The following is a 21,823-nucleotide window of genomic DNA, read 5'->3' as shown; positions in this document are numbered from 1 at the left end:
ATGAACGGACTGCAAATCCAAATGGTGATTTTTCCTTTTTGAAAAATTTCTGTACAGCTGCCAAAAAAAGGTGAAGGTTAGTTGAAAGTATCTGTGTGACTTTCTGCTAGTAGGCAGCAATTATCCTGCACTGATTCCATTTATTCCCATTTTAGCCACCCACTTAGAGCCTTGTAGTCCACTGTTCTGCCATAATGGATTAATTATTTTTGCAAAAATATCAAAGGATAAAACAAAAGAAAGACAGAGATGCCACAGGAGGCAGTTTTTTTTTTGCGTAATTAAAAAAAGAATAAAAGTAACATCTTAAAGTATAAAGTTTAAAGGAACATTTTCACTCAAATGTTTATTGTTTGAGAAGGTTTGTCTTATTTTTGAGTTTGTCAGGCGTGCCTGAGATTGGTCAGTCTGTCTATTATCTTGTCACTTTGATCGACGGAGGCTCTGCATTGTAAGGAGGCAAGGCAACAAAATGTATTTGAGGTAGGTTTAATTGTGAGGTCCAGGTCACCATTACACCAACACCCTTCTCACAGTGAAACAAAGAAGCTGACATTTATACCTGAGGCAAGTTCCACCACTTACACCAGGTAAAGGGTTGATCAAAAAAAGACAAACAAGAAACAAACACTACTTACACAAACCTAACAAACAATAAATGCTCCAACAAATATTTACGTGCATGCAAATTATTAAAACTAATCTAAGGTCAATCAAAAAATAAAATGTAACTAAATATAAATCCTCAGAGTGTTACCCCTCTTAATAGAAGATGGTATGCTCCAGGAGCATTTGTCTCCCTTTCTGCTCCACCTTGCTGAGACACACCCAGAAAGGCAAGTACTCAAACAATTAACTCAAATTTTAACCAATCTAAATCAGAAACAAACTGACATTTTCCCCCACATTCTCTGAACAGAAAAGATGGCCAGCAGTCTCTCTGCCCAAAAAGAATGTTCACTGGAGGTCACAAAACTGAAATAAAGAACTCATACAAAACACATTTGGACTGTAAATAAATAACATAATATCAATAATCAATATGGGATGGAACCACTGGTCTCCATCACATATCTATTTATTTATCCATCCATCCATCCATCTCTCCCAGGGGTCTCCAACTCTGGTCCTTAACATCTCCTGTCCCGCAGGTTTTAGATGTATCCCTGCTACAACACACCTGAATCAAATGAAGGCCTTTGCCAAATTTGATGGCTCACTAAAGAGGTTATGCAGTCACATGATTTAGGTTTGTTAGCTTAGGGTTTCATCTAAAACTTGGAGGACAATAGATCTCAAGGACTGGTGTTGGGTTTCCTAATATATCCTTTTTGTCTATCATGTATCCGTCTGCTTGCCCATCCATCCATCCATTTTCTTGACACCCTTGTCCCTCAGTGGGGTCGGGAGGGTTGCTGGTGCCCATCTCCAGCTAAGGTTCCGGGCGAGAGGCGGGGTCACCCTGGACAGGTCGCCAGTCTGTCGCAGGGCAACACAGAGACACACAACCATGCACACACACACTCACACCTAGGGGCAATTTAGACAGACCCATTAATGTAACAGTCATGTTTTTGGACTGTGGGAGGAAACCGGAGTACCCGGAGAAAACCCACGCATGCACAGGGAGAACATGCAAACTCCATGCAGAAAGACCGGGGCCGGGAATCGAACCCAGAACCTTCTTGCTGCAAGGCAACAGCTCTACCAACTGTGCCACTGTGCAGTCCCATCTCCTTCCAGCTATAAGAAAATTGTCAAAAAGTCACTGAATTAGGACTTTCATCATAAAGAACTCGAGGCAGCCCCATCTTGTAGAGCAAGTGTAACCAGTGAACATGTATAAAGTATCAGTGCTGTGGGAAGCTCCCCTGTTGCTGTGCTTTATATAGCAAATTAGATCATGACTGATTGTTTCTCTGTGCTAGGCATCATTTAGAAATTAATAATGTTCCCACTGAGGCAACTCGTATATAAATATACGCACAACCTCATTCTCTTTAGATATAAACACATAGATCATGTTCCTGCACAGAACAGCAGGTTATTTATTAAAGGTATAACTTTTTTAGTAAACAGCGACTCAAGTTTTTAATATTTTACTCAATCCAGTATTTACTGGAGTTGCATGAAATTTAACATCACTTTTTCCAGAATGTATGTGTGCTTTTGTTTTGTTTTTTTGTTTGTTTTTTTTTTGTTTACTCTTACATGCTGCTGAGGTTCAAACATTTCTCTACCGAAGGACAAATAAAGAATTTTCCATTACACATGTGGACAAAAATGTTTGTACCCCTCTGATGATGACCAAAAACCCCACAATAGTCACTGAAATAACTTAAAACTGGCAAAATCAATGAAAAATCATGAAATAAAAAAGAAAATTAACCAATGGAAATCAGACCTTGCTTTTGAACTGTTTCAACAAAATCATTTTTAAAAACTTGACAAAAGACTGAACATAATTTGACTATGGGGCCAGGTTAAACTAATCTGTGTCTACTAATTAGCATAACAGGTGTGTCCAAGCTTTTAATCAGGCAGTCTGTCAATTTAAAGGGTGACAAGGAGTCGTTTTTCTGTTTGGTGACATGGTGTGTATTTCACTAAACATGGACGACAGGAAGGAAAGGAGGGCGTTGTTCTAGGAGATTAGAAAGAGAATGTTATGAGCCCTGATCTAAATCATATTGAAATGTTAACATCTGGAGGAGGCAAACCTGAAGCAGCTGTGCCATTTTCTATGGCTTGAAAAGCCTTACATTGACTCTGTTATACATATTTTTTTGTCACTTTCTCCCATCTTTTCACAAAATGTTTCTCTGTAAGGAATTTAGCTTGTGCATGTGTGCAGCTACAAATTTCAGTCAAGCTTGAAGGTGTCAATTTGTGAGCAAGAACTTCATTTTTGGTTTTTCATGGTGATGTAAAATGTATTTTATTTGATACCGTTTGTATTTTTATTGACATAGTGTGAACTAAGAAAAAGCCACAATAAATTCACATTTTCGCACCTAGCTTCTACAATTACTGTGCAGGGTGTCTATTTCTATCTGTCACACAAATTATCCCTCGCCTCAAGAAGTAAGTCATAAGACATCAACAAAAACAGAAATAAGACGTGAAAATTTTTTACCATTCAATTCAAAAGCAGGGCTGTTTTTTTTGTTGTTGTTTTTTTTACAATTTTGAAATGTTCTCTGTTAACAAAATTTAAATACCAACACAGGATTTTCCACTTTCCTGTAAAATACACTAATTTAAGTTACTGCACGCCATAAAAACTTTAGTTAATCAGGAACAAGAAGCATACGAAACAAGATGCAATGTGATTTGCATTTTATTCCTCAAGTATTTTTAATAAAATTAAAATTTGAAGAGTTGAGCCGTTTAGCAGATTTGTCCTCCACAATACTTTCTCCTTTTTAAACGTGTTCAAACATTATTACTGTAATTTCTCCCCCACCCTTTCCTTTGTGATTTATTTTGCTTTTCTTTTTTTTTCCCCAGTTAAAGAACAGTCTGAGAGACGAGCTATGTTTGGACCAGGGGCCAGACTCTGATAACATTCCCATCATGTATCTTTGTCATGGAATGACACCCCAGGTGAGTGAGTTTTCATTCCCAAGCCATTCTATTCTCATCTGTCAATTCAATCTCCTGAAATGGCAGCAAACACCAATCACACGGGGATCCAAAGGTCTGCAGCTGATAGTCGGAGGAACTTCATTAACTGTGATATTTTGAATAGGGGAGTTAGATTGAGCAACCTTTGCAGAATGTTGAAAGTGATTTCTGAGTAAGGTTTTGGACTCGTCTGTCCAGAGAACATTGTTTCAGCAGCCTGTGTGTAAAGGGTCCGCCTAGCACAATAAAAAGTAAAACTTTAAGCAGTAATAATGTCAGAGTTTTAAACAAGTAAATCTGCTGAGTAACAATGTTCTAATTATGTAATCTAGTGATCACACAGGGTTACAAATGTAACCCATTAAAGTAGGAACATATGTTGAGGTATCCTAATTTGTCTCACACCACAAATTAAGTTTATTACTCTCATCAGAAATAATTAAATTGGTTTTTTATTCATTTTATGTTTACTTGTATATTTGTATGTTTTTTTCCGTTTACTTTTTTTTATGATAAACACCCAAATTACCAAATTTGTCACATAAAGATAAAGGCTGCCATAGGCTGTCCCATTTTTTTTCCCATTTTCTTTCAGTAAAATCCATTCAATAATGTCTTTTTTTATATAAATAATAGTGGCTTCTTCCTTGAGGACAGCTGAACAAAAAGGCATTGCATTGATTTATTATTGTTCTCTAAGCTTTTTCCAGGTCTTTAGCTGGTAAATGGTCGATTGCACTTAACAGCTGGTTGCTAAATTAACTTGTCTGTCGCCTGCTGCCAAAAACAACCCTGAGGACCAGTAAAGCAAAAACAATACTAAAAAGGCTGTGGAGTTTCAAGGAAGTGCATATTTGAACTTTATTTTATTTATGTTTTATGGGCCTCCTAGTTCAAGTAAATGGTTTAATCTTACACTTGGTCACAGATGACTTGGAGTAGAAAACGTTATTGTCATTTTGTGAAATTTCGCCACTATGGGGAATACATTTTTTTTTAAATCTAATTCATAACATATTGAATCGTCATGATGTGTTTTGGCTTTTTCGGTTCAGTTCTTACAGCTGAAGTAGCAGAAAAGTTATGAGGGAGTAAGCGAGGCCAGTCATCTGCTCTATCAGCTCACTGCAGATTTAGACCTCTTAGTTCCAATGTGTGACTCTAGCTGTGCTTATGGCCTGCCTAATGGAGACTTCAGAAAAAACAATTTAAAAACCAGCCCATGTTTTCACGACTTTGAAATGGTCTGCAGCGTAATGAAAAGAAAACTGTCCATGTTGCATAAATAGTGCTACGAATTAAGATGTAGACTTCTATACGTTGCAGGCCTGGTATCGGGAAGAGCTTTGTCTCCTTTGTCAGTAATGTTAATAGCTTTGACCGGCACATTGACGTCTGAAACAGCGGTTTGTGCATTAATGCGTCTCTCCTTTCATTTTGCCTCTCACATGTACTCTGCTCTGCATAATCAGCAGGTACTGATAAAGGAATTGACTTGTATTGGTCAATTTTTCTCCCACTGCCATTGCTGTTTACCTACTTCACTGAATACTTCTTGCACTTTCTCTTTTTTTTCCCTCCAGGAGCAGCTTCTTTCGAACGATTTTACTTAGTTTGACCCCAGTAGATTCATACTTGAAATGTTTTCATATCCACCTCATGGATTTTTCTCAGACTCATCATGAACAGGACGGACAGAAACCCAGTAAATGTATTCAGCCTCTGGCAGAGCAGACTGCCTTCATTCCCAGTTAACTAAGATAACTAAGACCTATGGGCCATCTTTGTTCCATTTCTCCAGGGGACCAGATGATGCATTAATCTTCATCTATGACCTATGAGATGATTATGTATTAGTTTGAGTGGCTTGTTTTGCCAAATCACCTGTAAGGCTTCGTTAAAATTTTATTATGTTCCAAACATTCGATTTCTTATCAGAGAGCAAAAGAAATAGAAAATTAAACCCACTTTATTGCAATTTTTTGGGATCAGGCCCACTAGCCTGATCAGGCTAGTGGGCCTGTACTCTGCTCTGCATAATCAGCAGAGCAGAGCAACGTTCCCACTAGCCTGATCAGGCTAGTGGGAACGTTGCTCCAAGTGTTGAAGATGGCTTCACAAAGGGCATCCATTGTGTGGAACTGATGTCCATTTTTGTAAACTTCCGTTGCCATCCATCCCCAAATGTTCTCAATTGGGTTTAGATCCAGGGAACATGCAGGATGGTCCAAAAGAGTGATGTTATTCTCTTGGAAGAACTCCTTTGTCCGGCGGACATTGTGAATCGCAGCATTGTCCTGTTGAAAAACCCAATCATTACCAATGAGACGAGGGCCCTCAGTCATGAGGGATGCCCGCTGCAACATCTCCACATAGGCAGCTGCTGTTTGACGCCCCTGCACAACCTGAAGCTCCATTGTTCCATTGAAGGAAAATGCACCCCAAATCATGATGGCGCCCCAAGCTGTTTTGTTTTTGTTTTGTTTGTTTGTTTGTTGGCTGGGTTTTTTTTTTTATCAATGGAGTCAAAACCTTGGAAATCTTTTTTCTTTTTTTTTAATGGGGAAATTTGAAGGCCATCTGTCATTTTGACAGATTACAATCCACACTTATGACCAGTTTGTGCAAAGGTTCAACTTGACGCATAGAATATAGATAACTAACTAAATCAATCAAAAAAGATCCATATTTGAGCATCTGAGCATTGTTGAAGAGTTATGGAGGCTTTGGAGTGCAGCTATGGCGCCTTCAGGTCACAAACCGATGCAGCTGAGTTCACAAAGCTCACTGATGGAGAACTGCAGCAAAGAGGGCCATCTTGGGGTTTGCAAGCCTCCATAACAACCCTTAGGTTTGAATATACTCCAAAGTAACATGTTGGAAAAGTACCGCATATCCATAATTAGGTATGGAGGATGATCTATGATGCTGTGGGCATATTTCTCTTGGGGAGATTTCTTAGAGCTCAAGGTATCCTGAATTACTGAACTTTTTAAATACAGGTATTGTGGCTTCCTACAGAAAACTGCTAAGTGGTGGAGCTTTCTGAGTGTTTTAATAGGATAATCTAAAATATATGGAGAAATATAAGAATATATTAATATATTCCTATTGAAAATAATGTGCAATTTGTGAAGTTTTGTAGGACAATGCTTGATTACAGAACAATATATGAAATTACATATATTGTATCCCCAAGATTTTTTGGGGTTTGTTTTGTCATAGATCATGCTACTGCGAAAAATAAATAGAAGAAAGATAATTTATTTCAAGGCTTTTTACACGTTGTTACCATGCGCATCAAGGCTGCTGTGTGTTGCATGAGTTCATAAGTGTTTGGACACAAGCTGAGCTCTGCCTCTTCAGTTTGGAAGCTAATATTTTATTTACTGCAAATTAAAAGATTATTTTTACTTATATCTTTGGAAGAATTTCAGTTTATACAAATGAATTACTTATAGTGAGCCAAAATTCAGCCGCTGCGCTCCATCACGCTTTCAGATAATAAAGGATTTTTAGGCTGTTTGAAAGGAGTCTAGATATCTGCGGAATTTCTATTGCACATTATGAAATCATCGAGGGGAACTAATCACTTTAAAAAAAACTCTCGTCATGGTATTTGAATCAGAGGTGCACGCGTTAAACTAAGCGTGAATGAAGCAGCAGAAAGTATTTTTTTGAGCCATGCCTTCTGCTGTAATCAGAGACGGCTTAGAGAGTTGTTAGAGTACTATCGGTAAAACACATCATCCGTTCTGCATTTTCCTCTTTCAGACTGCCACTCCTTAAATTAGCCTAATGAAATTTCCCGCTCCGGTGACGATCTCTGCTTTGACTGACAGGCAGTGAAACAACTGGCAGCCTTGTTCTTCATTCAAAACAATACTTTTAAAATCAGGGTTTGTACCACAGAGGTTTAAGCTGAAAGTGTGCAGCTGGGTTAACGCTTCACAGCTGATGTCAAACTCCCCGGCAACTCCTCTGGTGCTTTCACATCTTCACACATTCATTCTTTATTCATGAGGAATACCTTCTTTTCTTTTTTTTTGCAGTTATACTCTGAACAGTACTAATCCCCATTCTGATCTTTGTTTTTTTTATTTTTTTGGTATTTCGGTTTTTCCAGTGCTAATGATTACCTCTGAGTTGTCTCTTCTTAAACAGAATGACTGAACTTCTATGTCCAAGCAGATGGGTGGATGTGGGCTTGAATACTTGATGATCACCTGATGCCCAGTGAAGCTCGATTGCTATTCGGGTTTCCTTCTCACCCTTTCACATCGATAAGAGGAGAGATGATTAAAAGAAAAATCAGATGACGGCAAATAAAAAAACAAAAAACAAAATGAAGCAGAAACAGTGGAGTAGATGACATGCCGTAGCGGGGAGCCTTGTTGAGGTGCTATTTAGAAAAGCCGTCTTTAGATGTGCTGTAGAACTACTAAAGCTGTCGCACTCGTACCGTTGGTGTCAGATCAGCTTTCTGCAAATGAAAAAGCCCAGGGGAACCGTGTTAATCATAGTTTCAGGCTAGAATAATCTGACATATTCACATCTAAAAAGATTCAGCAAGCCACACAAAGCGTGCGTGCGTGCGTGTTTTTGTACATCTCTTCTTCAAGCTGATAACTTTGTGGAACTCTGCAAGGACGCTTTGAAAGCTGCAGAAGAAAACCTGACTCATACCTCCACTCTTCCTCAATTGTATCTTTCCTAAATGAAGTTTGCGTTTCTAATGTTTGGTTTCTGTTGATTGAATCCAGATGAGAGATTTTTTTTTTTTTTATCAGCCTAACTAGAAATCTTTCGTGATTAATGAGGGGTAAACAGACTTGGATTCTTGAGGGCCTCCAGCAGATATTATCATCACTTCACTGATATTAGTTCTTAATAAGAAAGATTTTTCAAAATGTCTCTTATCTTTCTGACTCATTGTTAACATTTATAAATAGATGGGAGAGAGGCTGCTTTGATCTTCATTTGGAGTAAAACCGTAATGACATAATACACCCTCACGCTACAATTCTAAGGTGGTCATGATTTTGACCTACTTGTGTGAATGTGCAGACTTATGAGGGACGTTCACAGTGCTTTACAAAGGGATTATTTTTGCTTTTGTCACATTACAGCAACAAACAACTGAGAGATTATTATTGGGAAGTTCCAGGAAAACGATTGTGTTTTTATGGTATTCAAGTCTGATAAAGAAAAACCTCAAATGTTCTGCCCAGCTTACACTGACACCTGTGAATAAAATCCAGTGCAAACTTCATTTAATAAGTAAATAAAATTAATTTGGGTAATTGATCAGAGGTTTGCTGTAGAGCATCAAAGAGTAAACATTTTTAAAGAACAGGAAAAACTGCAGCGAGCGCAGGGAGCACGCTGTGGAAGTGCTTAAAGCAAGAACACGACATGAAACAAGATGCTAAGATTTAAACATCTCATGGACCACTACTCAATCCATCACCTGAAAGTGAAAAGGGTACGGCACAACTGCAACCTACCAAAAGATGGCCACCCACCTCAACTGACAGGCTGGGAATGATGAGCATTAATCAAAGAAGTTGCCAAGATGTTGAAGAGCTGCAGAGATCTGTATCCAAGATGGGAGAATCCGTCAGCAGTTGCACCCTCAACAAATCAGGCCTTTATGGAAAAGTGGAAGGAAAAAAAAAGCCACTGTTTAAAAAAAAAAAAGTTAGAAAAAGGTCCCATTTATAGATTAACAATACACTAAGCAAACAGATGGAAGATCAATATGTAACTTCAGCACATTAATTTTGTTTATTATTTTATTTGCAAGCCGCTGACGTGGCTCACATTTTGAATTGTCAGATGCATGGTAAGTTCATAAATTCACTGATCAACTCATTATTTGTTGACCGGAAAACTAGTTTAGAATGAAGCAAAACCTGGGAGTTGGGCCTTTGCTGCACTGGAGGTGGTTCATCTTTAACTGCCTGTTTTTATCTCTAATATTCAATCTGCCTGTGCTATCAAATACGCAGTGACTGTCTCAGCTTGTAACTGAAAATTAAGTCTTAAAAATGTGCCAATGTTTCATGTTCAAAGACTAAAAAACATAAAAGCTTTTGTGGGTTTGTTTGACACCTGTCTGGAGACGAAGTCTTGCTGGTTGATGAACAGGAACAAACTATTTCCACTTTACATCTTGTGAATTTTAGAAAATGCATCCAATGAGCCAGAAGCAAATTTCAGGCCACTTTCAGCAGTATGGATGGTGATATTTTTGACAATCTAATATGGAATTGCTTTGTAACTCAGTCAGTGTAATAGAAATTTTATCTGTGCCTCAATGTTGTCGCAGCTCCTCTGAGAAAATTGGTTCGTGGCTCGATCAATATAGTCTGAAAATTAGACCTTTAAGGTTATTTGTCAGGGAAACGCTGTTCCGTGTTGCTATATGTGTTTATTTCGCAGTTCTGTTTTCCTTAAGACCAGTTAGAAAACCTACAACACCACGGATTGTTTCATCTCCAGGAACAAGCACGTAAGGTGTCTGATGCTGATCTCCTATAAAAGCTCCAGACTGAATTGTGTCAGGAAGTGCATTAGCCGGCCTTGGAGCCAGAGAGGCTGAGCAGCGGTAATTTACCAGGATATTGAACTGGTGGGTTCCAGTGCAAATGAGCAAGCTGCCAGAAATCTTGTAGCTCCATTTGCTTTGCGGGAGGCTAAAAACCAAGCAGCTTGAACAGGTTTAATGTAGCCTTACACTTTAAAACAGTGTTTCTTGGGATAGAGAGAAGCGTTTCCCGTTAGACGTTTCTTGCGATAAAGAGATTTGTCGTTATATACGCGGACAGGTAGATACTGCTTAAAATGGAGTTATTAAAGTGGGGAGTCGATTTTAGTGTTTTGCCTCCAAACTAGAAACTTTTCCTCTTCTTTGACCCTTTGGACTTTCTAAAACTGTATTCCCAATCACAGCTGCCACCTGGCCATCCAACTCCTCTTTTATTCATACAGAATCTGATTCTAAAAACAAATAACTTTCGTAAAAGACTTTTGTACAGGCTTACTGAGATTTTTTTTTTAAAAAACAGCCCAAGGCATAGCCAGCAGTGAAATATACAAAAACGCAGCTGGTTAATATTTCAGCCCTTTAAAATGTACATTTTAGAAAATGGAAATATTTCAGGTTGCTGAAGTTATGACTGAAGGGATCAATTTCCAACCTGACAACCTCTGCAAAGCAATTAAAATGAAGCCCAGTATGTTGGTGGGAGATGCAATAAAAACATCTCCTGTGATGTTTCACAACATGGATATATAGCCACATATTCCTTTCATGACATTTTGTTCTAAAACAAATTTACATTGGATGATTTTACATTACAATTATAAATACATGGCATTACATCACTGTTCTGTACCAGCACCCATTTCACAATATATAGATTTTTTTAGATGAGCTAATTGATAAATAAAATCTAAGGTGTGTGTGGAGTGCTCTTTGGCTGCCGACTTGGAGTCATGCTGGTAATGCCAACATTAAGCAGTGCATTTTCTGTTTCAGAATGGGGAGGGGAGGCAGTTGTCAATGCAGCATTTTTTTTCAGTGCAGGATTGTGGTTGGGTTTTCACTCTGCTAAGAGGGCCAGGAATTATACATATAGTATGCATAGATATTGGTAAGTATCATCCAGATCAGTCAGATTAAATATCAATATTGACCCTAATTTTCATAATGGTGCATGATAGAGCAAATATTTTGTCTATCTTGTAAAAACTCAATAAAACATGTTGAAATTTGTGCCTGTAACTTGACTAAATATTTAGGGGATGTGAATAATTTTTAGACATTATAAATGCACGTCATCGTCTATCCCTCCCCAGCCCTTCTTCTCCCTCTAATCCTCCTTTCATTCAGACCGAGCTCTAATTATGTTCTTGGACATTCTTGCATCCATAATGTTTCTGTTGTCTCCTTGCCATCACAGCAGATGGTCTTTAGGCAAACACCTGCGCTTTGTCTCTCTCGACATTTACAGCTGGCAGTAATAAGCTTACCAGCAGCCTCGGACAAGGAAAAGTCACTCTCACAGCAAGAAGCAGCAGCAGCCACTGGTTACTCTGTCTGGCCACACAGGCTCAATTATTTCATTATCTGTAAGGGAGCAGGAAGGCAATGAAGTGTGATGGTGATTTTCATCTTCTTTTCCTTTAACAATTCTGTTCCGTTTAACAAAAGATGAAAATTAAAAACGCGACAGTAGATCAAGCAACAAAAAAAAACAGAAGCATAAAGAAGAAAGATAAGAATGGAAAAATACCCTCATAAAAGTCTCCCTCTAGGAGGAACCAAATAATACTCCAACACTGCAAGGACATTTTTATTTAGGAAAGACTGAGGCTTGACCTCATATGGCAAATTCTGCTTTTAGGGTTGTTATCAGTTAACATATCAAAGATTTCCTACATCATACCTGGATTTTCCCAAATTGCTTAAAGACATTGAAATTTTCGTCAACTTTAATCTTAATGACTTTTATTCACAAAAAAATGGGTCTTGTGTCTTTATTCAATCCATGTTAATATTTGGTTTCAAGAATATGAAAAGTAAATCACCTGGTTTTTAGCTTGGTAAAAACCAACCCTTTGCTTTGTGCAGAGGGTCTGGACCCTCGGTATTGAGAAGTGATTGCTTGCTGGAGACGTGGACTCCGTCCCAGACAGAGCACCGAAGGGAGAGGAGAACCCAGCAGAATTGCTAAGGCGTGAATTTGGCCAGGCTACCTATTTTTACGAACTTGGATTCAGAGTTATTACAATCTGCTATTTGGGAATCCACAAAAGTCCGAAAAGATGCCTCGACCAGATATAAGCTTTTAGATTTTTTTTTTTTTTTTGATTTTCAATCTCTTTAAATTCACCATCATTGACAGAAATCAATTGTAACTTGTGTAGCTTTTGCAGTTTTTACAGCAGTTGTTATAAATTCTCTGGCTGCAGAGTGAAGCGAGTCTACAGAGAGGTGGAGAATTTGTTTGGAAATATAACGGCACAGAGCGGGGCTTCTACGATCCAGTCCTTGGGGGTGGATGTCTTGCACCATTTAGACGGTTTTCTTCAGCACACCTGAGACAATGAGGCCATTAGCAAAATTCTGGAGAACTTGGCTGCATACCGAGGAGATAATTCAGCCATTTGATTCAGGTGTGTTGGACAAGAGGCCCGTCTAAAAGTGTCAGGTCATCAGACCTTCAGACCTGGGATAGATGGATTCACTGCTCTGAATTTCAATTGTTTTTTGTGATTTTTTTTTATACAGCTGTATCTTACTAATACTGATTTCACCCGATTTTAATTACTCTTCAGGACCAACGATGTAAAACCCTTTTAGAATGACATTTAAAATGGCTTTTTTTCTGACCTTGTGAGCAGAAAATGTTTTTATATTTAGGAGCACAAATATGGGAGCATGTGGGAGTGAATGTCGAATGCTTTAAAACAGGATGTACTATATCGCAAGATCAAACTTTTGTTTAAAAAAAGAACTAAAACCAAACTCAAGTATTGTTTGACTTTCATGTTGTGCGAGTAAGCAGCCCAGTCGACAACAGCAGAAGCCATTGTGGTGCACAGCCTGTGGGGCCAATTTAAGAACTTTTCTTGGTTCAACAACTTAAATGCTCTGTCAGAGCTGTGATGCTGTCAAATCTGAACATGCCTTTGGAGGGTTCAAGCTCAGAATCATCACAGTTTTCTTCAGTATCAAAGCAATCCAGTGATGGCTGTCATTGCAAACAAAAGCTATTAAAAGATAAGTCGGCATAGCTTTGAAGCAGCCTTCCATGCGGTGCTTTTAAATCTTTCCTGATGTTTTTGTGTCTACTGTTCTGAGGCGGAGACAAATTTGTTTTCAAACTGACTCCAACCAGCACGACCTCCGTAGAGCCATCTGGAAGAATAAACTGTGTTTTGTGATCCCTTTCTTAAACATAATGAAAAATCCTAATATTGTGTGTTTGCCTGAAATCAGGCTGTTTTCTTTTTCACATCTGCAGCTTTTACTGTTAGAGCTGAAAATTATTTTTAATAAGGGGAAGGATTAGAGTCGATGTTAATATTACTAATGTTTTCTGTGAAGGGTCCCTTCACAGAAAATTTTATTTCCAAGCCAGTGGAAGTGTCTTTGGGATCCCACAACACCAAGGCCTGAGAGTACAAACAGGAAATGTTCATATTTTCATCACACAGTTGCATAATTTTCTATTTTTAAAGAGAAAGGTGAACACCCAAGCAGTACAGGGTTAAAATGTTTTAACAATCCAAATTCTCTACAAGCCCCTTTCACGCTTAAACTAGAGTGCTGCTTTCCTCATAGAATTATGCTCCCACCTTCAGTAGCGCCCACACCTCCAAATTGTACCCGTGATCGAGTATGCTAATTGGTGAGAGACCAAAGGATGTTTTTGAGTAAAAATGAACAAAATTAAGCTGTCAATTGAAAAACCTTTCTATTGATGAGGTTGGGGAAAGATGCAGAAGCAGCTCCTAGGATTTATAATAAACTTCCTATAGGGCCAAACTCAATAATATAATTCAGGCTGTAAGATTACCTCACATTGATCGGTAAAAAATGTCCATCCTCACATCTTACGTTACTTTGAATAATTCAGGTACAGAAGAAAGCTTCTATAAAACATCTTTCATTCACCATTAAAGTTCTAGACAATTTCAAAGAAATTATGCTGACACCTTGACCCTGATGGGGCCCACTGGGCTCAAGCTTTTAGCATGTGTTTCTTTGAAATGGCCTGGAGAGATTCTGCTGATTCATCTCCTTCAAGTATTTCAGTTTAAACCTCGACTCTGTATTGTTGGAAAATATCTTCCTAATATCTGCTTTACACCCCGACAAGAATGATCAGTGCACGACTCTGCAGGTGCTGTTGCAGAGCGTAAGCCTGATGCTTGCGAGGTGTGGGCACTCAGTTGTAGGAACCATGAAGCAAATGCACCTCTCAAAAAATAATTAAAATAACCTGCTATGTCGCATCAACATTATTTTAGCGTCGTAAAATAATGTTACAACTCTAAACATTATTTACGTTACGGTTTAAGTAAGGTCCAGGACATATTATACAACTTCCTGGACTAAAGAAATACAAAAAATAAAAAAAAATCTTCACATCTTTTGCATTTTGACATTAGAGCACCATAAAACCTCCTCGAACGATAAATACCTGGTCAGTACAATCACTTCCAATTTATTACAGTCAGTCACCCGAGATAAACCAGAAGGGCCAGATTAGATCATCAAACTGTAATTCTTTCATGACTGCGGGAAGATTTTCCTTTAATCGAAATGTCATCTGCTCACGTTGGACTTAAGCACCACAAATCCACCTAAAGCTGACAGCTCCTGTGTTGTCCACCCTTGTTAACATGTACATCTGTCAGGAGAGATTGTTATCTGTCAAACAAAGCTCAGTGCTAATCTTTCTATTATCAGATGTAAGTCACTGTGACAGGAGAAGAGACGGAAGAAAGCTTCCTGTTGGATCTGTAGAGAAAAGCGAGCTTAATCACCTGCATCAGCACACATGCGTACACCAACAATTAAGCCCTTGTCCAAAGTCGTTCACACATTCTTAGCGAACTGTGTGCGCATTCAAGCAATCAGATTCATCGGTGTGAACTATTGTCTGTCTCAAGGAGTTTTTAAATGCAGGCTGAAAGGTTCTGTGGCTGTTTCACAGTGCAATAATGGCTCCTATCTAGAAATGTCTTGTTCCCGTAAGACAGTCATCATTCTCATCAATTACCTCCTGTGAGCCCTCACACACACACACGCACACACACACCGAGTCAGAGTTTCTGTTTGTTCTATTCTGTCACCTCTCTGCTTACTTTTTCACCCCGATTTAAACTTTTTCCGCTTGAACAGATTTCATGTTGTCCTTGATCCTTCTCTGTTCTCGTTACTCATCTTTTTTTTAATGACAGACTCAGCTAGATGCATCACATATCTCACGTTTATTTTAATGAAAAGGTTTCAAGTTACCTCTCCAGGCTTGAAAAGTGGGTCAACACTTGCATTCATATCGTCTCCTTATGTTTCTTTTTTTTTTCCAGGTATCTAAATATTTTCCCTAATTTTTAGCCTGAACCTATTTTTCTCTGCTTTCTCCTCCTCTACGCTTTGCCACTCCTTCTTTTTCCATTCCTTTTTGTTCTTCGTCCTAATTAGAACAGCTCCTGGATTTTTGTTTATTTCTAAGATGAAAAGTGGAAATAATGTGGAGTATGTTGGTTAATTTTGCAGGTGAAAAAAGAAACACAATTAGCATTCAGAAATTAGCCTACTTTAAGAGAACCTCCTGTGGCTAACATTGATGAACCCCAAATCTCTTTAAATATATAGGTTACTTCAACATTGTTTTTTGTTTTTTTTGTGCAGTGATGATGGATGTGATCTTTGTTTAATCTGGTGCCTGTAATTTAGCAAAATGTAAGTTCTGACAAGAAAAGATACCAAAATTATCCCTTTTGTTTTAGCTGAGTAATAATTTGAGCCAAACTGGAATTGATACTGATTTAGATGGTAATTATAAATTTCTTTCTTCTTCTTTTTTTTTGTTGTTAAAATTAGGATTCCAGAATACAAGTAAAACTCTCTGATAATTTGTAGATGATTTTTTTGTATTGGTGCACTTAACATTTTACAGGTCTTTTCAAGCAAAGACAATAGTTTTCTGCCTGCAAGGAGAGTTTTGTTAAGCTTCAACGTGTGTGTCCTAGAATGTAATTGGGGTTCAGAAGGGTCTTGTTTGTCTGTTTAATGTGTTGCCATCTTGTCAAATTTATTGGACTAGTGGCAAAAGATTGACAGCCTGCTTACACATTGCGAAACTACTTAAATATTAATAACAACACATATTTTTCCTGAAGGCCTCTGGCGAGCATTTGCACCGAGTCGAAATGTTCTCCTTTACAGAACAGCCCAGTTAATGCATGTTTTGACATTATGTGCAAACCTGGCCATGTTTGCCTTCCTGCCTGATTAATGCGACGTAGCCACACCTCAGTAAGCCCTAATCCTTCACAATAAGGGCTTTAAACATACACGCTAAATATCAAATGCGTATTTAAAAACTACTAAAATTTGAACCATAAAAATGATTTAGAAAAAATGAAAACACAGTATTTTGTCCCTATTAATTACCTCTAGTAAAGGAAAGTTGATCAATTCAAACACATACCTGTCTGCTCATTTGCACCGACAATTTGCATCGGTCATTTCTTTCTCTCCCCGACTATGAGAATGTGTTTCATGCTTTGATTTCACCCCAATCCGACAACTTTGCCGGCCTGTGTTTTGGTGTTAGTCGTCCTGTGAATTTGTGTCTGCAACTTGTTGAAAAGTCTCCAGCTCAACTTCTGACAGGAGCAAGAACACCCCATTGTTTTAGTTCTTTTGTACTGGCTACCTCTCCATTTATTGTAGAAATACATATAAAATGTAACAGTTTTGACATCATTAAATGGATTTCCTCTCTCCTACCTGTCAGATCATAAAGCTCATAAAATTTGAGCCAGGAAAATGAAGTCTCAACTCTAAAAAAAGAAAAAAAGAAAAGTCTGTGAGGTTCTGGCAAGCAGGTGTTCTTGGTTGTAGTTAAATGCAGGTTGAGGGATAGAGGAGCTCATAGGATTACACTTGTTTTCTAAGATGCCTTCACAATTCTTATTAATGTAGTTATTTTTGCAGTAAATAGTGATTGTGCAGAAGGTAACTAAAAACACAAACATGTTTAAACATGTTTTCTTTACATTTATCGCTGTAGAATAAAATACACTTTCATTGTTAAACGGAATGGACTTTGCTCACTTCCTCAACTGACTGCCATTTCGTCTTCATTGCATTTTCATCCATAGTTAAACTGAACATTACTTGCTAAATTTTTTAACCTGCTTTCAAGCAGCGTTTATGTTTATGTTATGCCATAGATGTCTGACTAACCTGCGAATATGGTTTCCATTATATCTGAAGTCCATGTTGTGTTGTTTTTGCCTTCATGTTGGATTAGCAGAGCTGTGAATCCATGAGTGCTCGTGTTTCTCTCCCAGTGCTGTTGCAGGAAATGGGATGGTTAAAATGCACTCAGGCTGCATCCCTGGAGATTAAGCCAGTGCTCAGCAGAAAAATGTAACTTGATAGCTGAATTATTAATACAAACAGACAATAGATGCTGTAGATGAGCAATAACACTGAATTCTACAAAACTGCAAATTAAAATCAGTGCGTCTTACTTTTTTCTTAGTTTTGCTGGTTCTGTGATTTACTTACGTCTTTTTTTTTTCTTTGCAATTCATGACACATTTTTTGACTGATGCGGTGAATGTTAATTCACACAGTCTGTAAGTTGTAATTTAGATTTTGAGCAACGAGTGTGACAAATTTCAGAACTGATAGCCAACTGATGTAGGACAACATTTCCCAAGAGTGCTTCCAAAAATGTCCTTTTCTGAATTTTTTTTACATCTGTTTGCAATAGGTAATGGTACACCGCAAATTAATCCAAATCAGACATTTTCTTCAGTGGTTATCTAGTCAATCTAAATTAAGTATGAGTGATGTGATAGTAGCTCAGAATTAGCCACAGGTTTTTTATGTGCAAAAATGATTTCAGGTCATTTCTTCAACACCCAGAAACAGATCCACTATGAAGACAAAGTGTAGCTCACTTCCTTTTGTGAAAGCATTTTAAGTTTTTTTTTTTTTCAATTTTACCTAAAACATTTGCATGGTATAAAAAGCCCTGAAGGTCTGCCGGGAGACCAACGGGACTCGACACGAAGCCCCGGAGGCAGGGGTGGATCTACTGGGGTGGCAGTTGCCACCCCAAATGAGAGCCTTGCCACCCCTGTTGCCAGCCCCAGCTGGCAACTATGAATTCAATAAAGAGTTATGTCAAATCGGACATTTAGCGCATTGAACTCTTTTTTTCGATAACATTGAATGCAACACAACGTAACTTGACACCTACTGCTAAGTAGCGGCAAGTGCGAGAGAAGGACAGGGCGCGAGGCAGCAGCATTGATGGATATATGTTACTGGACTCGATATTACATGACTTATCGTAAGTCACATACTCGCCATTGCTGTCCATTGAGTCATTTTACATAATGAACAAAATACATTACGTATTATCTTTATATTTCTTTGAACAATATCCCACAATAAAAAAAATATGCCCAGAAAAACTTCCTTCCTCCTGACTCCCAGTCACGTCTGTCTCCCAGCAGAATGTGTACTTCACCAGCTCCCAGCAGATCCACCTCGGCGTTCTCAGTCCAACCATCGACGATGACGACAACAAGTGTCTGGTGGATGTGAACAGCAGGCCCAGGCTGCTGGAGTGCAGCTACGCAGCCACCAAACACATGAAGCTCACCTGGACTTTCGCTCAGGTGAGTCTCGGCAGCAGCCCTCAGATTTCTACCTGGTTTAAAAATGTTGGCTCCTTCATTTAAAATGACCACTGTGCTTCCATCTGACTGGATTGCTTACTGGCACTTTGCAAGAAGCTGCTACTTTCTGTTTTCTGTCTGCCTTGCCGAGCAGTGTTAATGCTTTAAATAATTAAATTGGATTCTGGCCTCTTCCTCTCCAATTTGTTTCCGACTCGAGGCGCCCCCCCTGGTTTTGTCAGAGCACAGATCATTCATCTGCCGTTTTATGTGACAGGCCTTTTAAAAGCACATCTGCCTCCGTTGGATAATGAGCTTCCACACGTCCACAGTTCCAGGCTTATAACAACCCTCACTTATTTCATTATCTTCACACTTTTAATGTTGACTTAAAGTGTGACATATTAGTTGAGGGAGCTGGATAATTAGTAACAAGAAGAAACTGCTACATTTTAGCTCCGGGTTGTTTGCACTTGTACACATTTTTCTGTATATCTTGTGCCTTATTTTTTTTGCCTGTTGTTCAGATTGGAAAAATTACTTTACAATCATACCGACAATTCATCTCTACCCCCACTGAACCTCCAGCATCCTCAGATACGATACAACCTCACCTTTCTCTGGCGCTTTAGGTCTTTCAGTTTCCGTGGTTTCTGGGCAGACTGGCAGGGGAATCAGCCTCTAATTAGCATCAGCCTGAATCAGAGAGATTCTCACTTTCAATTCACGTCCGGAGTCTAAGTAAAGAGACCCATTAGGCAAACCCCCACGGGGTTTTTTTTATATTCAAAAGAAAACTCAATTTTCTTCATGAAAAGTTTGAAGAACTTAAATAACGCCCTGAGACGGAATGAGTTCTACAAGAGCAGATGAAAGTTTAGATGTCTAAAAAGTTTTAAATGGATGAGAGGAGTGCTATGAATGAGTAGTGTGAAGTTTGACCACTTTTACCAGGTCAAATGTATTTACCTTTGTAAGTACAAGAAAACTTTCCCTTCATCTTTTTGATTATCTGATTGGAAGAGCTGAGCCAAATATTGTGGGGGGTTTTTCTTTTTCCTTTTGTTGTGACCAGATGTTATGTTTTACTAATAAGTTACTTCACATATTTTTAGTTTTGGAAATAGAAATAGGTTTTCTCATTAAGTGAGTTGCATTTTTTTTTTAATTAAACTGAAAACTAAGCTTTTATTCAGTTTCCCTTATTTATTTTTTTTAACTTGGTACAAAATAAAAGATTATATAAGAATAGAAAATGGGGTTAGGATTAAGATGTGTCCCAGTATAATAGTCTCTAGCGGGCCAGATGTGAAATTGTCAGCATCTCTAGAAGGATCCTTTTCATGATCATCTTTTCCTTTGCCTTTTTTTTTTTTTTTTTACTTTTATCAATTATTAAACTGGACTTATATAATCACAAGTACATTGTAGCCATGGTCAATCACAAGCATAATGCTCAGCCACAATCAGCGATTATATGGCTTACTCTCATTGTTCAAGACAAAATTTCCTTTAAACATGAATCACAGGGGGGTCACACAGTGCAGTGGTCAGAGCGGGCGTCCTGTATACAGAGGCTACAGACCTCAGCATGGCGGTCACAAGCTTGACCGCCACGTCGAGGCGGCAAAGACATTCGCTTCCTTTGCCGCATGTCTTTGTCCCTTCTCTCTGCCCCCTTCCTATCGGATTACTGTCAAATAAAGGCCACCAGTCCCGACAAATTTATTGAAAAAAAGGAAAAACAATCACAAAAGGTCAAACCAGACCAGAGCATTTTAAAGCCACATTTAATTAGTTTATTTGGAGTTGGTCCTGAATTGTCCTCATCAGGTCAATGAGAAACAAAATCTATGGCCAAACAAATCATTTTTAGTTTGGCTTACGAGTCTCTGTGCCTTTTCTTTCAAGGTGTGATGGTTGTGGTTCTTAGCTAAGTCAGCACACTCATAGCAGTGTGTGTGTGCGTGTGTGTGTGTGTGTGGGGGGGGGGGTGCGTGTGCGTGCGCGTGTGCGTGTGTGTGTAAAATTGAGCATTGCTGCCATTTTTAAAGCCTTGTTGCTTTTCATTTCAATAGCATGAGAAGATTCACTGCAAAAAAGACACAAAGAAAATAATTGTTGTATATTTAACACTGTATCATGCACAATTTGATTACCAGACAATGAAGTATTTTGCCACACGACCACTACTTTCCCCAGAAATCCCTCATATGTCTTTATTGTTATGGATAGTAGAACAACTTTGACTAAAGTGATGAGCAATGATTGTATGATAACATTAATTAATGAATCACATGTCAGTGCCAAGGCTGGTCACTCCTGCACTATGCTGTCTGCATTAATGCCACTCAATCCCTTTGACTTCCCAAATTCTTGAAATTGAAAGTGAAACTGACAGGATGACATATGCCATGACTAATTTAGTCAATCATTATCTGATCACTTGAGGGCACATGTGCAGTGTTGGAATTTCATTCCCAAGCTTTTAGAATATTGTTATGGAGGCCCTCAGGGGACAAAGGTGGAAAAACGCAAGAACAAAACTTGGCTTCTTGGGTGCTTCAGATATGCCTGGCAGCCCAAACGCAGACTGCTATACAGCAATGGTTCTCTCAAAATTATTAATAAGCACAAACCACTGACCCTGGCATTCTGCATACCCTCACCCGATTTTCAAAACTGTTTCATAAAATAGTTTTAAATAATAAAAACATTATTTTACAGAGCTCTACAGCTGATCTTTAAG

General features: G+C 38.5%; 1 protein-coding gene across 2 annotated transcripts in view; it reads left to right on the top strand.

The window, feature by feature from the left end:
• Nucleotides 1-21,823, top strand: part of LOC103466266 (polypeptide N-acetylgalactosaminyltransferase 18-like) — a 149,701-nt gene that overhangs the window by 116,820 nt on the left and 11,058 nt on the right. Inside the window, exons 9-10 of one of the 2 annotated variants that reach the window (XM_008411740.2) lie at nt 3,511-3,606; nt 18,910-19,074. In XM_008411740.2, the coding sequence (XP_008409962.1) occupies nt 3,511-3,606; nt 18,910-19,074 (261 nt within the window). Of the gene's footprint in view, nt 1-3,510; nt 3,607-18,906; nt 19,075-21,823 lie in introns of both variants that reach the window. The other variant, XM_008411739.2, reaches the window with a different exon arrangement.

Source organism: Poecilia reticulata, linkage group LG6 (genome assembly GCF_000633615.1).
Source record: "Poecilia reticulata strain Guanapo linkage group LG6, Guppy_female_1.0+MT, whole genome shotgun sequence".
NCBI lineage: Eukaryota > Metazoa > Chordata > Actinopteri > Cyprinodontiformes > Poeciliidae > Poecilia > Poecilia reticulata.
This window is presented reverse-complemented; position numbering and strand designations above follow the sequence as displayed.